The sequence below is a fragment of the Euleptes europaea genome, chromosome 13 (assembly GCF_029931775.1).
Source record: "Euleptes europaea isolate rEulEur1 chromosome 13, rEulEur1.hap1, whole genome shotgun sequence".
Taxonomy (NCBI): Eukaryota; Metazoa; Chordata; class Lepidosauria; order Squamata; family Sphaerodactylidae; genus Euleptes; species Euleptes europaea.
The window spans coordinates 39,717,881-39,732,539 of NC_079324.1; the positions used below are offsets into that span (position 1 = coordinate 39,717,881).

General features: G+C 50.0%; 2 protein-coding genes across 2 annotated transcripts; both read right to left on the reverse strand.

Moving 5' to 3' along the window:
• Positions 1-626: 626 nt before the first annotated feature.
• Positions 627-2,195, reverse strand: LOC130486402 (thymosin beta-15A homolog). The gene is made up of 2 exons (XM_056859667.1): positions 2,082-2,195; positions 627-830 (listed from the first exon to the last, which is right to left on the reverse strand). Exons 1-2 carry the CDS (start codon positions 2,179-2,181, stop codon positions 793-795), a joined length of 138 nt encoding a protein of 45 aa, XP_056715645.1. The 5' UTR covers positions 2,182-2,195; the 3' UTR covers positions 627-792.
• An 8,638-nt stretch (positions 2,196-10,833) lies between these two features.
• SLC25A53 (solute carrier family 25 member 53) lies at positions 10,834-11,730 on the reverse strand. The gene has a single exon (XM_056859790.1). The coding sequence runs from the start codon at positions 11,728-11,730 to the stop codon at positions 10,834-10,836; it is 897 nt and encodes a 298-aa protein (XP_056715768.1).
• Positions 11,731-14,659: the final 2,929 nt, after the last annotated feature.

A 14,659-nucleotide genomic window follows, 5' to 3' on the forward strand; every position in this document is an offset into this window, starting at 1 on the left:
ATTACACCAGGAATCGTCTGGAAAAACCTAATCAACAGAGAAGCTCAAGTGTGGGAAAGCAAGCAAGAGATAACCAAGTTGCAACTTCCCTAGGTTCTCCTCATTGTAAGTGGTAAAAGAACCTCTCCTGAAGTCAGCTCATGGATCCCACAACCCTCACTCACTTGCCCATAGGCTGCCCCAGCTGAGAGATGAACAGTGGAACCCTATCAGAGTTACATTCCTTTAAGGGTGGCACACAGCTTTGGATCGCACTGTTAATCTTTCCTCAGCAAAACTGAACCTCCCTGTGCCGGGAGCTCAAGTTGTCCCAAAACATAAACAGCAGAAGTTCTGCAACGCTTCACCGTTTTCCAGAAAGACAACCAGGAAATAGCCTTTTTTAAATTTTTCTCATCAAGTTTTAATTTTCTAGGAAGACAAATCAAACAGAGCTGCAGAAACAGTTAGTGAGCAAATACAGTGGACAGGTTTCAGCCCCTGAAACTGCCCCATCTAGCAAGACAAGGCAGGAAGGTCTGAGCCACATAAGCCCCAGAACCCCTTTTCTGTATCGTTCGTTCTCCCCTCGTTGAAACAGGCAAGCAGCAGCATCACCCAAAGGAGGACGCGGCTGCACGGGGGAGGAGTGGCCAGGTGTAGTCAAGGCTTCAGAGGGATCCAAAGCAGTGGAGACAGGATGGTTGCAATGGGAGCTGCAGCATTTAATACAATATACATTGTAGTAAAAAAAAAGTTAACGCAAACAAGATTAAGGAAGAGAGAACAGGCGCTTCACATCACCGGCCATCTCTATGATGACTTCCCACATTCCTTCTCCTGTTCAATAGCTGGAAGAGAAGAAAAAAGGGGAACTGTCAGCTGCCCTAGTAGACTTGTGTCATGGCCTGAAATGCCTCCTTCACAGTTGTGCTGAAATGCAACATCCCTTTTCAAAGCATTTCATTAGCAATGAAATGTACAAGGGGCTGAGGGTTTGTCAAGGCAATCACAAGCAACATCCTGCAGCCTGAAGCCATCAGCCGAGCTCGGTGCTTCTGGGCACCACACTCTGCGCATCAGCTAGGAGGGCCTGGCCAAGGGCTCCCACCGTCCGCTTAACAGTCCATTTCCCCCTGAAAGACAACTCTGATCCCCACCACACAGACATTCATTTTCTCTCCAGGATCAGATGAGCATGCCTATTATCTTAGGTGCTTTGGAACGCAGGCAGGACGGTGCTGCTGCAGTCATCTTGTTTGTGGGCTTCCTAGAGGCCCCTGGTTGGCCACCGTGTGCACAGACTGTTGGACTTGATGGGCCTGGGTCTGATCCAGCAGGGCTTTTCTTATGTCCTTATACTACCCCAGAAGGCCACTGGCTGAAGCATCATCACACTCTCGGCAAGGCCCTTCAAGTGGCCGGTGAGGGAGACCAAGCTCCTTGCTGCACTTAGAAGCTCATCCAGGGACTGCCGAAGATCAATGGCAGCTCTTGAGGCATGCTCAAGAGCAAACAGCTCCAGGCAGCCCTGCAGCAGGGCTCCAAGAAGCCCAGACACGTTCAAACTCTTCCTGGCTGCCAGATTCCTTTAAGATGAAGTAAATGGAAGCAGGAGGCTCCGATGTCACTCAGCAGCCCCACTCAACCAGGACTGGGAATGGCAGAAAGAAACCTCTCCACGAGGGAGAGCGGGGCTGGCCTTCAAACCAAGCCATATGCCTTGGGTGAGAGCCAATCTTGCCAAGTGGGTCACTTGCTCAGCCGACGATCTGGGGCCCCTTCCCATTAGGCTCCCACACCCTTCATCATCACTACCTGGTTGCCTAACCAAGCCCCATCTGCTTTGGGGGACCCAAAAGGGAGCCAGAATAAAGGAAGGGGGTGGGCAGAGTCCAGGCAGCCTGGGACTCCAGCTTTTACAAGCTACCACCCCACAGGCATGGCTGCTTGCCATTTTCCCTGTGCAACAGCACACACCCACTTCACCTTGCTACTTGGGTGGTGGAGGGATACACCTATGCAGCAGACTCCTCTTCCCGCCCCACGGCCAAGGAAACTGGGTGGGGGGAAGAAAGCTCTAGGCCTACAAAGACACTCACTCTCCTTGGAAGGAAGGGTGTTCTTCTCTTCCGTGTTGGTTTTCTTCAGCTTCTTTTTGTCAAACTTCTCCACTTCAGACAGGTCGGGCTTGTCACACATTTTGGCCGCAGGAAGACAAAGCTGACACCTCGAGGACTGCAAAAGAGGCCAGCGTCAGCGGGGACAGCAGCCCGGAAGAGCGCCCAAGGAGCAACCCCCCCTCCCCCTATGCATCCACAGCGGACCCCCAGGCTGCAAGAAAGGGAGAGCCTGCAGCAAGGACAGAAGATGGAAAAGAGTCCCTCTTCGAGAAAAGGGTTTTGGGGATGAGAGCAGCGCAAGCCCCTCCAAGCGTGCAGCTTCATCCGGTTTTTTTTTTTTTTAAAAAAGGGCAGGGTGCAAATAACACGCTTTAAGATCTTAAACGAGTGGGAAATAAGCAATCAGCCCCCCTGGTGTTAATTCAAGCACTTATCGCCTGCAAACCCAGGGAGGCGCCGCCACTCCCGCACTCCCTCCCCCCCCAAGTGATCCGACAACGCGACCCACCCGGCGGCCATCTAGCCTCCCTTCCCCGCCACGCCCGCCAAGACAAAGGCGGGACGGAGAAGCGCGCGCCCCACAACAGCCCCTGCCCGCAGGAGACGCACCCATAAGGGAAGCGGTGCAAGCAGACCGCTGCAGACAGATGCAGAAAACGCCCCTGCCCCACTCATCTACCCCCCCCCCATAGGGGCACCGCCCACCTAGCACTCTGTTACCTGCAAGTACGTCTGGCAAGACAGGACTGCTCGCGCTCTCTAACGCCAGCGTGTCTGGAGTAGACCTTTATATGCCGCGGCGGAGCGCTATGCGCGCCGGGAAATGTAGTCCGCCCGCCCAGTCAGCCCGCAGCCCCCTCGCCGGAGGAAACTACGCGCCCCAGGAGGCCGCGGGGGAGGGCAGGCAGGGCTCGAGGGCGCGGCTCTGCTGGGCTGCGTGGGCGCGGCGGAGGCCAGGAGCTCGCTGACAGGCTAGAAGTGGAAGGGTCGCCCGCTTGAATGGCCCAACCCGCCTGTCGCGATCTGGCAGGGACCCACAGCCCCGGACGTGGTCTTCGCACAGTGGCTGCTCCCGTCGGTTGCAAATGCGAGAGGCGCGAGTTGCCGCTCTTCCAAGGCCGGCACCCTCCCCACGGGCTGCAGAAGTGCGTGCACGGCTGCATCTCGTCTGCAGCCCGCCTGTAGGGAAGTGCGCGTGCATGAGCCCCAAGTAAGGCAACGCGCGGTGTTCAGTCTGCTATTTCACGCGCAGCAGCTGCGGGGATAACCTGAAGTCTTGATAACGCGTAGATCGACAATTATTATTTTTTTACCCATCACAAAGCGGCACCGCAGTCACAGGCGGCCTAGTCCCGGGCTTAGGAGAATTCGCTCTTCGCTGCCACGGAGTTAAGGGACAGCATGCCCCTACAGCGGCCCTGGAAAAGGGAATCCTTCGGACGGTAGTCTTAAGGACCATCACCAGAAGGCCCAGTGCGAGCCTTGCGGTCCACACAGAGAAGCGCGCTCCCTGGCCGTGCGAATGGCGGGGGAGGCGTGCGTGTCTGTGCAGCCCTGCGCGCACTTACTTCTCCATCAGTAAGTCGGGCGGGTCGACTGCTTCTTTAGGATATCTCGGTTCCCCTAACTGGCACCGGCTTGGCAAAGCAGGCCGATATGGGAAGTTCGTACTTCTTTTTTTCTCAATATTAATTTTTATTATTTTTTATAATAAAAAAAGAATAACGAAACAAATTATAATAAACATAAATCCAAAGACAAAAAAGAAAACCTAAAAAATACAAAGAGAGCACTTATACAACCATCAAAGTTACATTGTATTGTATAGTTTGTAGAATATACAGTGCCCTAATACCCACCACCCACCTTAACAGTGTATCCCACCACCACTGGACTTCCGGAGAAGTGTTGTGTCAGCATTTAAAATTACTATTATTATTTCTATTACATAAAAAAAAACTTTAATCTATAAATCGTGAACTGTCCTTGTAAAATTCATATATCCCAAATATGCGGCGGCCATTGGTTCGCCCTTCTGAAAGGCGCCAAACGCTCTCGCCAGCTTGGGGTGAACGCGCGCGGCCGCGGGCTGTGACGCCAGATTCAAGGGTTTTTGGACCCGAACGTCACCTGGGAACCGGAGCAGACCCTGAAAAGAGGCCAGCAACGGGGGGAAGGGGCGGGTCTTTCCCAGCACAAGACTACAACGCGTTTTACCCCTCCCCGAGTTGTAGGAGCGGAGAGGCTAAAGGGGGGGGAGGAGGGGGGGCGGACCCAGCTCCTTGGGAAGAAGCTCCCCTTCTGCATGGCCGGCGCGGAGCAGGGCGTGGCGCTGGCGGCCTCGCGGGCTCCTTGGGTCGTCGCACGACGGAGCCTTATTCCACTGCAATCTTCGCCCAGACAGTTCACGGTCCAGGGCGGGGTTCGCTTTTGTGCCGGAAGTTCGGGCTGCCTGTTCCTGAATTCTAACACAGTGGGTAGCCGGGTTAGTCTGTCTGCAGTAGTAGAAAGCTCCTACCCGACCAGAAAATATTCTTGTTCGTCTTTAAGGTGCTACTGGACTCTTTTCTACTACTGGATTCTAACAGAATGAGGGGGGAATACGACGATTGCAAGGCGCAGGCAGCCCCCTTAATTGCTCCCTCGTTTGTTCTCTGCTTTGCAGTAACAAGCCCCACCTCTTTATAGGGGAGAGGGATTCCTCTGCGCCTTAGCACCCGTTGCCCATAAAGCCCCACCTCCCCGCTCTGTGCCGCCCTCATTGCTTTGTGCGCCATCTGGCGGCGATACGTAGGCATTCCCCCCCCCCACTCCTGGAGGTTTTGCCTGGAATGTCTTTAGTCCTTTTCAACCGGCCGGATCCCAAAGACCCGGCAGGCCGGTTTGCAGCGTAATAAAACAGGCAAACATTCCCCAAAGCAAAATATTGTCGAAGGCTTTCACGGTCAGAGTTCATTGGTTATTGTGGGTTATCCGGGCTGTGTAACCGTGGTCTTGGTATTTTCTTTCCTGACGTTTCGTCAGCAGCTGTGGCAGGCATCTTTGGAGGAGTCACTCTGAAGGACAGTGTCTCTCAGTGTCAAGTGTGTAGGAAGAGTAATGTATAGTCAGAAAGGGGTTGGGTTTGAGCTGAGTCATTGTCCTGCAAAAAGTATCAAAGGTAATGTGCTAATCATTGTCCTGTAAGTATCAAGATAATGTGCTAATGAGGGTGTAGTATGTTAATATGGAACCATTGTATCCTGAAGTGATCTTTGGATTTCACACATTAACAGATGGTTCCATATTAACATACCACACCCTCATTAGCACATTATCTTGATACTTACAGGACAATGATTAGCACATTACCTTTGATACTTTTTGCAGGACAATGATTCAGCTCAACCCAACCCCTTTCTGACTATATATTACTCTTTCTACATACTTGACACTGAGTCACTGTCCTTCAGTGTTACTCCTCCGAAGATGCCTGCCACAGCTGCTGGCGAAACGTCAGGAAAGAAAATACCAAGACCACAGTTACACAGCTCGGATAACCCAGAAGAACCAATTCCCAAAGCGACACCAAAGCCACGAGGCTCCGAGGACATTAAAGGAGCACATTCCAAGTAAGGAGAGAAGTCAAATCGCTTCCCTACCCCACAGCCCTCAGTTTGCAAGACCTGAGCAAGGATGTCAAAGATAGGACTTTCATTCATAGGGTCGCCATGAGTCGGAAGTGACTTGACGGCATTTCACACACACACACCTCTTCTATGGTTAGGGTTGCCAACCTTCAGGTAATTGAGAAAAAGACACCTCTGTTCCTATACCTAGGAGGTTTGGAAATCAGCACAGAAACGAATGAATATAACAAGGTGCAAAAATCTATTGAATGCTACAACAATATACAAACAAACACTCTGACAATAAGATGTCAACTACCTAAATAACAAAACTCTTCTAGTACTAATATATACAATACAGTGAATTCTAGTATACAGCTCCAAAGTAGCTTAATGCCCTCCTATTTTAAGTATAGGTCTTCAAGCTTCACCATGGTCCAAAGACTGGTACCATCGGGAAGAGTCTCAGTGCTGGAAATAGAAAGGGATACGGCCATTTCGAATTCTTCTTCAGTCCCACTAAATCAATCAATTCTTAACAAATGATTCTTATCTCAGTTTTTCTAATCCCCAGCATGATTTCATTCTTGCCATTTCCTACATCAGGATAGTTGACTTGTTCCCCATAGGGTTACCTACAACAAGTAGCAGTTGACATCTTGTCAGAGTGTTTATATATTGTTGTACATTCAATAGATTTTTGCACCTTGTTATATTCGTTTCTGCGCTGATTTCCAAACCTGCTATTACAAGTGATCTCCAGCCGATAGAGCTCAGTTCATCTGGAGAAAATGGCCACTTTGGCAATTGGACTCTATAGCATTGAAATCCCTCCCCTCCCCAAACCCCACCCTTCTCAGACTCTGTCCCAAAAACCTCCCACTGATGGCAGAGGGACCTGGCAACCCTATCTATGGTGGCAACAGAAATATAACGTTGAATAATCCCTTTCTTCTTTTGAGATCCCGCATTTTTACTCAGATGGGGTGTGTGTCCAAGCAAACTAAAGTTAAACTAATAATCAAATAACCGAATTAGGTAAACTGAAACTTAAACTTGGTTTATAAAGCCCTTCATGGCTTCCTCCCTTTCTGCCTTCAGCATCATATGCCTGTAAACCTCCATCCTTAACCATGGCTTCTCCAGTTGTATCACCCTGCGCAGTCGAATTATTCCACTGCCCCCCCACCTTGTTCTTGAAACTGCTTCCCAGAACATCTTCTGGTGTTGTGGCAGGTGCACTATTTATCCTGTTTCAGTCTTCCCTCCTGTCTTGCTTTCTTGTCTCAAAATTTGTAATGTAAACTCCTCCAGGCAGCGAACTGCCTTCTGCTCAGAAAAATGTCATGCACTCGAATAACGTTCTTGGAATACACATAATGTCACCTTTTTCTTCTTCTGTCAAGTCACAACAGACTTATGGCGACCCCACATAGGGGTTTCAAGGCAAAAGACATTCAGAGGTTGTTTGCCATTGCCTGCCTCTGCGTCGTGCCCCTGGTATTCCTTGGCGATCTCCCATCCAAATACTAGCCAGGGTCGGGGCTGAGTGTGTGTGACTGGCCCAAGGTCACCCAACAAGCTTCCATGGCATAAGTGGGGATTTGAACCGGGGTTTACCTGGTCCTAGTCCCACACTTTAATCACCACACCATGCTGGCTCTCAATATCAACCATAAGAAGCTATGATTAACTCAGCAACATAACTTTTTATTTGATGCATAATCTGTTCCTCCATGCCATCCATTACAAGAGAAACTGTACATGTAGCAGTTCTTCACTAGGTCATTTGCTTCCTGAGTTCATTAAGTCAGTCTATATCTCATGCAGTGTGTGTGTGTAAAGCGCCATCAAGTCGCAGCCGACTTCAGGCGACCCCTTTTGGGGTTTTCATGGCAAGAGGCTAACAGGTGGTTTGCCAGTGCCTTCCTCTGCATAGAGACCCTGGACTTTCTTGGTGGCTCCCATCCAAATACTAACCAGGGCTGACCCTGCTTAGCTTCTGAGATCTAACGAGATCAGGCTAGCCTAGGCCATCCAGGTCAGGGCATCTCATGCAGTACAGCAGGTAAATTCTATGTCATAGGCCACACCAATTTTTGTCCAGTTAGTACTCTGAGCTGCGCTACCCTCCAGCCATTCGTTCACCTACCCCTTGATTATGCACCCTGTGGATCTCAAGAAGGGCACCCACAGGACTGTCTTGGGTGGTTTAACCTCCTTTACAGGTCACTTTGGGAGAACCTGGGGAGGGCCCGGAAGTGTTCTGTACAGCCTGTGGCTCCTCCTCAGACTCCCCCCCTGCCCTAGTTCTCTGCCTGAAATCTCCAAGGTAGATTCCCAGTTCCACAAGAACGGCTTCTGAGCTGACGTACTTTAAATAGCAACCTGAGATATATGCTACAGCTATAAGGTAGAGTTGGTCAGTGTGTGTGTGTGAAATGTTCTTGGGTAGGGTGAGACTGCAACCCAGAGCTCATGAAGTCGGGAGCAAAGAGATTGCTGTGTGTGTGTGTGAGAGAGAGAGGGCGGTGGTTCCTCCATTTCTTCCTGCCTACATCCAAGTGGGGTGTTCCCCTCCCTTCCAGAAGCATTACGTGTCACTCTCTGGGGGGTGGGGGTGGGACAGGACTGAACATATGAAGCGGCTTTATACTGAATCAGACCCTCCGGCCCATCAAGATCAGTATTGTCTACTCAGACTAGCAGTGGCTCTCCAGGATTTCAGGCTGAGGTCTTTAATATCACCTGATATTTTGACTTATATGCGAGAGATCGAACGGGGCCCTTCTGCATGCCAAGCAGATGCTCCCGCACAGCTGTCAAGTCTGACCCTGCCTTGGTGAAGTAACATAACCATGTTGACTTGAGCTGCACAGAAATTACTGGACTCCTAACACAGCCAAGTTGGTTCTTAAGGTGAAAAGTTGCCAGAGCATAATCTAAATATCTTCTGGCCGCAGGGAAGGGTAGGAAAGAAAAGGTAACGGGATAAGGATTCTTCACTCTAGCCACACTTATAGAAAATGGCAGTCTGCAACCTCCGGGCCTCAAGCAATCATGGGGCAGTATCCATGGTACTTTCCAGGGTGAGAATGAGTTTCCCCTCCCATACTAGATTCACAGCTGAATCGTGTCAGGCCTGAGAAGATGTCCTTGACATGTATATGTGTGGGTGGCGGCTGACACCTGCAGAGTCAGGGAACAGTGAACTAAGGTGGAAAATTCCTTTAAGATGGCTTCTCTCCTGACAACAGCCTCTCCAATCTGTTTGATAATGGAGCTTTACAGTGAGACCACACTTGGACAGCCCATCCCTGAAGGGCCAGAGCCACAGAGGAGCCAGTGTGACCCCTCCACCCATGTCTGTGCCACTTGTGCCCTGCAAACTGGCATGGATGATGGTGTAGGGTGACTTTTGCCCCCCCCCGAATGCTGGTGGTAGCGTGGCACTCAGGCACCAGCACTGCCTCTTGCCAGCATTTTCCCAGTGTATCTCCTCACACCGGCATCCATGGGGGTGTTGCTGAGGGCAGAGCTGCCTTTAGGCAGCTTCTTAAGCCCTCCTGGGCCGGGAACACACCATTTCGCAGGCATTTAGTTACGCCTGCCAAATCGTGGTGCAGCCCTGTGAAACTTTATGGGAAGTTCCAGAAGCGTTTTTCTAAATTGGGCTCCCTTTTTTCCAGCTTGTTGCGTTGGCAGCAAGCTGCTCTGGAGGTGGCACAGCTGCGCCACCTCTGGGTGCTATCTAATCACCCCCCTTCAGGAATGGACTCTTAGTAGAAAGCTGTCAGACCTTAGCCAAAGTAACCTCCTCTAAGCTATATGAAGTCTCTTCTTCTTGCCCCTCTACCCATTCTTTTCTTCCATGTTTTTTCCTCTGAGTATGTGAATTGTCTTTTGTGCAAGATAGCAAAGCTTGGTAGACGGTTCGACAGGTGGTCGCAGGTCTCATTTGCACCAAAAACGCAGCAACTGTGCCTGCTTTCATCCCTTCTTCAAACAGCCCTTCTCAGTCACAGAGGCTGCTGACTTAGGTTACTTGGAAGCACTTGTGCTAATACTCCTAATAGGCTGGTTGGCATTTGCTTGATTAAAAAATAAAAGGTATGAACAGTTGGGCGGAAATTGTGGCCTTGGGTGGATGATCTTCTTTCTTGCTGGGTGTGCCTGCCTCCATCTTGGTTTCTATATGGATGTTGCACTGCTGACCGAGGTTCCACCTTTTCACCCTCAACGTGATCCCAGAATGGGCTTTACTTCCTGTAACGAGTCCCCGATTCCCTGTTTTAAGTTAGCCTTTTGGGCAGCCTCCTTAGTCAGAGTGGGAACAGGATAGCAATCCACAAAACCCCAAGGGGAGCAATAATTTTTCTCTTCCTAATGGAAACAGCTGATAGGCTTAGCTCCAGCCGCAGCAGGAAAAGAACATCTAGCCAGGCAAAGGGGTGTGATTATAGAAAATTAGATAAAACCCTGAAGGGAGAGTTACACTTGAAGCAAGCAAGGGTGGAGGAGTGCCTTGCAGGATAGGCCCGTGTCCAGCAGACATGGCCCAGGATTTGTGAACTGCAAGCCGTTTAGCCAGAGCATTGGCTGAGCCAGTCTGTGTTAGCTTTCTGTATTGCTTTAATCTGTTCTGCATTCTCCCATACGCACACAATTCTTCCTTATTGTCTTTATTTCTCTCTTGCAAGTAATTACATCCATCTTCCCTTCTTACTCTATTTTCCCCAAATAAAATCAGAACATATTGTTTAAGAGAGCCTGTGTCATTCCCACGTTGCTTAGGTACAAAAGGACTAGGTTTTATGTATGCCAGCACTTGGGTGAGCCAGACGGCGTGTTTGGCTGTGTGTGAGAAAGAGACAGAGAGAGGTCAAATTGGGCCTCTCAGGTGCTGCCACAGATCTGTGTGTGACTGGTGCTGGCAGCTACCCTGTGGGTGTGTGCGCATGTGGGGGAAGTGCTAATGTTTCAGGGGCAAGCAATAGTCAAATGGGCTGCAGGGAAAGTGGGGAATTAGAGTACTCCATCTGTAGTTTCCCCCTGCCCTTCCTGGAGAGTCATGGCAAGTCCGCTCTCCAGATCCTGCCCTACTGACCGTGTGGGTCTTGAACCTAGACTGTGTTCTGCTGGAGGAAGTCATAAATGGCTGTGGTGAGACCCCATGTTAGGCATGACCTGAGAATAAGCAGGGACCCACCCCTGTAAAGCAAGGCCACTCTCCTCCCATGGTTTTCCCAGACAGCTGTCACTGAGGCCTGGAAAGGGAACATCTCCTGTTTCCCCACCTGAGATTGCACATTGGCAATAAGAACACTGAGAGGATACAGAAAAAGGCAAATCACCGTGCCATTTACACTGCCAGACACCAGGGCAGGGAGCCAGCGGGGCAAGCCCCTTTCAGAGAGGCTGTCCCGGACGGGATCCTTCAAGGAGAAATACAGGGAGCTCCCTAGGCCATTACGAACCAGGATGAGACCTAGGCCACGGTAGTAGCCCAGCACCAGCATCTCCCTCGGTGCATAGGAGTGGAACTCCTGCAGAATGCTGCGGGTTGTTGGGAACCTCTTGTTCTTCCGTCCGTCCTGAAGAACATTTTGGATCCTCTCAAAGGGACACAGCACCAAGGCTTCCAAAATGCCAGACACGAGTCCTGCTGTGTACCGGTCTCCCAGGGAGGGAGTCCTAGAAGACCCACTGGAGAGAACGTGGAGGCAACTTTCGTATGTGCCAAACATCAGGGTGCCCTGCACCGTCTTGGAAAGAAGCGGGGGGAAGACTCCCCGGTAGAATCTGCGTAGGCCCTCCTGGCTCAGCTGGCGAACGGCCTCCTGGATAGAAAAGGCATGGAGCTGTTGGCGGAAGATGGTCTTGTAGATTGGGAAGGTGGCGAGCGTGGCGAGGAAACCAGAGGCGGCCCCCACATTGTAACTGCGGGAGCCCCAACTTGGTTTGTCCCTTTCCTGCTCCACCTTTCCAGTGCTCCCAGAAGTCTCCACTTCCTTCTGCATCACAAGTCCTTTCCCTTGTGGCCACTAGTCAAAATAAAGAAAGACTGTAAGAGGGCTTAGACCACTAGTTACCCATGACCTTATCCTGTGACTGGAGAACTGGTGGATTAACTATAAACAACATGAATGAAAACATGAAGCTGCCTTATACTGAATCAGACCCTTGGTCCATCAAAGCCAGTACGGTCTACTCAGACGGGCAGCGGCTCCCCAGGGTCTCAGGCTGAGGTCTTTCACATCACCTACTTGCCTAGTCCCTTTAAGTGGAGATGCCGAGGATTGAACACCTGGGACCTTCTGCGTGTCAAGCAGATGCTCTACCACTGAGCCACGGCCTCCCTAACTACCACCTGAATCTGGTGGACCACATAAGTGAGCAGTGTGAGAAATACTCCTGCTTGCAAAGCGAGGCCCTGGAATGGCTGCCCACAGCCCCCTCCAAGACAGTCCTCCAGCACATTAGGTCGGGATGTCACCTCTCTTATTATCCAGCTTGGCAGAGGCAAGAGAGATAATTGACTCTGGGTTGTTATATTTTCAACTGGAGGATTCCCATTTTTTGTTTCTGTTTCCAGCATTCCAAAGGCAGAGCCTGAAGCTGCAAGCTGTACTCATTGAAACCAGCAACGCCTCTGAACACAGGATGAAAACAAAGCATCATAGCCTGAAAAATCCTTTTCCCCTTTTTGTTTTTGATAACATTGAGTCTGCTGAAGAGCTCTGGAGAACTTATAAGCTTGCACTCTGTTGTTTTGTTTGGTCTTAATAAAAGGTATTGCATGGTTTTTGTTACGGATGAACATGGCAACCTCCTTTTTGGCTAGGGGTAAGAGCAAGATGATGCACTCTACAACCTTGTGCAAGGCAGCCACTCCCTCCCCTTCTATAAAACCTGACAACCCATCTTTAGACACATTAGCTAGCCTCTCGTTCTATGAAACAAGGCTTAGGAAATAAGTCATTGGCTGGATGTGTGTTTGGGTGGGGGGTCCCCCACCCACTATGGAATGAAAAAGAAACAAGAGCTGGAGGCAAAAGCATAGGTTACCTTCTCTTGACTCTTCTACTGCCAGTTCTGGTCTCTCCCCTCCCCCTTATTCAGTATCTCCTCCTCATCTCATATTCTTTGCAGAGTGTTCTTGAGAGCTGCCGGATGTCTTCCGTGCCGGTGTCTCCACCCCAAGAAGCTTCCGGTGGCTGCTCAGGAGGACCAATTTCCACAAGGCTCTTTCTTACAATCAGAAGCAGAGGATGCCTTAACCGGCTGCATCAGCAACTCAAGGGAAATCAAGCTGTAGCCGCCCCCAGCACAAAGAAATCCTCCTCCTGCTCCCCTTCCCTTAATTCCTCGGCATTATGCAAATGCCTTTCTGGAGTTACGATGGAGAGAAATGTTCACTTAGCCCCGGAACACACTCAGGGTGTTTATAGTAATACTCCTGGGAGTACACTGGGGAAGAAACTTGGGAAAATGCATGCCCTTTGCTGAACAAAGAAAACACATGCCGTGAAACTACCATACAGGGTTCAACTCAAAGCTTCATTGTCCTTCCAGGAACTGTGATCTTTATGCTAGTCTAACAATGGCTGTTACCGCACTAGGTATTCCCAGCGATGTATCAAGAGTTTGGAAATGTTATAAAAAACATAGCTTTAAAAGGGTTTTTGGATGCCACGGCTAAAAAATGGTTGGAAGACGTCTTCACAGCTAAAGGGGCCAAAGAAAGTGCAAACAGTATTTTTTATAAGTTTCAAACTCTTAATACATCGCTGGGAATACCTAGTGCGGTAACAGCCAATGAGGAAAGTTGCTGCAGATCTGTTGCCCTTAGGGTTGCTCCTGCACTAGGATTTCAGCCGCATGGAAATTAGGGGTTTTAAGCAGTGGGGAGCTGTAGGGAGGTTGTCAAGCCAAGCCCCAGAATGATCCTTTCATAAGGGGGGGGGGGGGGAGAAACAGACCTGATTGGGTAAGTGAAGGATGTTGCATTGATCTAGCAAATCCAGTGTTGCCTTTCACAGTTCTGAGTTTCCTCCTTGCCCATACAGAGATGGCCACCACAGGTACTACTGCCAAGGTGAGCTCCCAACAGGCTCTCCCCGTTACAATCCATTGACAGTTCAGACTGTCACGTGCACTGTACATTGGAAGGGGCAAGAGATATCTATCCCAGCAGCTCTTTCTCAGGCTCAGAATCTCTTATGCAAAGGGATGGAAGCGGATTCATTATTAGGCCATGCTGGATCAGCCCAAGGTCCATCAAGTCCAGCAGTCTGTTCCCAGTGGCCAACCAGGTGCCTCTAAGAAGCTCCCAAACAAACTATTGCTGCATTATCCTGCCTGTGTTCCAAAGCACCTACCGGTAATATAATAGGCATGCTCCTCTGATCCTGGAGAGAATAGGTATGCATCATGACTAGTATCTATTTTGACTAGCCATGAATAGCCCTCTCCTCCACGGACATGTCCACTCCCCTTTTAAAGCCTTCGAAGTTGGCAGCCATAATCACATCCTGGGGTGGGGTGTTCCGCAATTTAACTATGCGTTGTGTGAAAAAAATACTTCCTTTTATCAGTTTTGAATCTGACACTTTCCAGCTTCAGCGGATGACCCCATATTCTAGTATTATGAGGGAGAAAAACTTCTGTCTACTTTCTCCATATCATGCATAATTTCAAAAATCTCTACCATATCTCCCCTTAACCGCTTTCTTTCCAAGCTCAACAGCTTGCTTTTGCTCCATCTTCACAGCATCAACACTTCTTTATAACGGGCACTTGGACCTCCACAGTATTTGCAAGACTGGACACCCAAAACTGTGGGACGCAGGGCAGGCCTTCCCCGCCGTTCTGAGATCAGGTGATCTTCATCCTGTTATAGCATCAGGAAAGAAGTACCAGGATTCTTACTTCTCGGCTCATCTATTC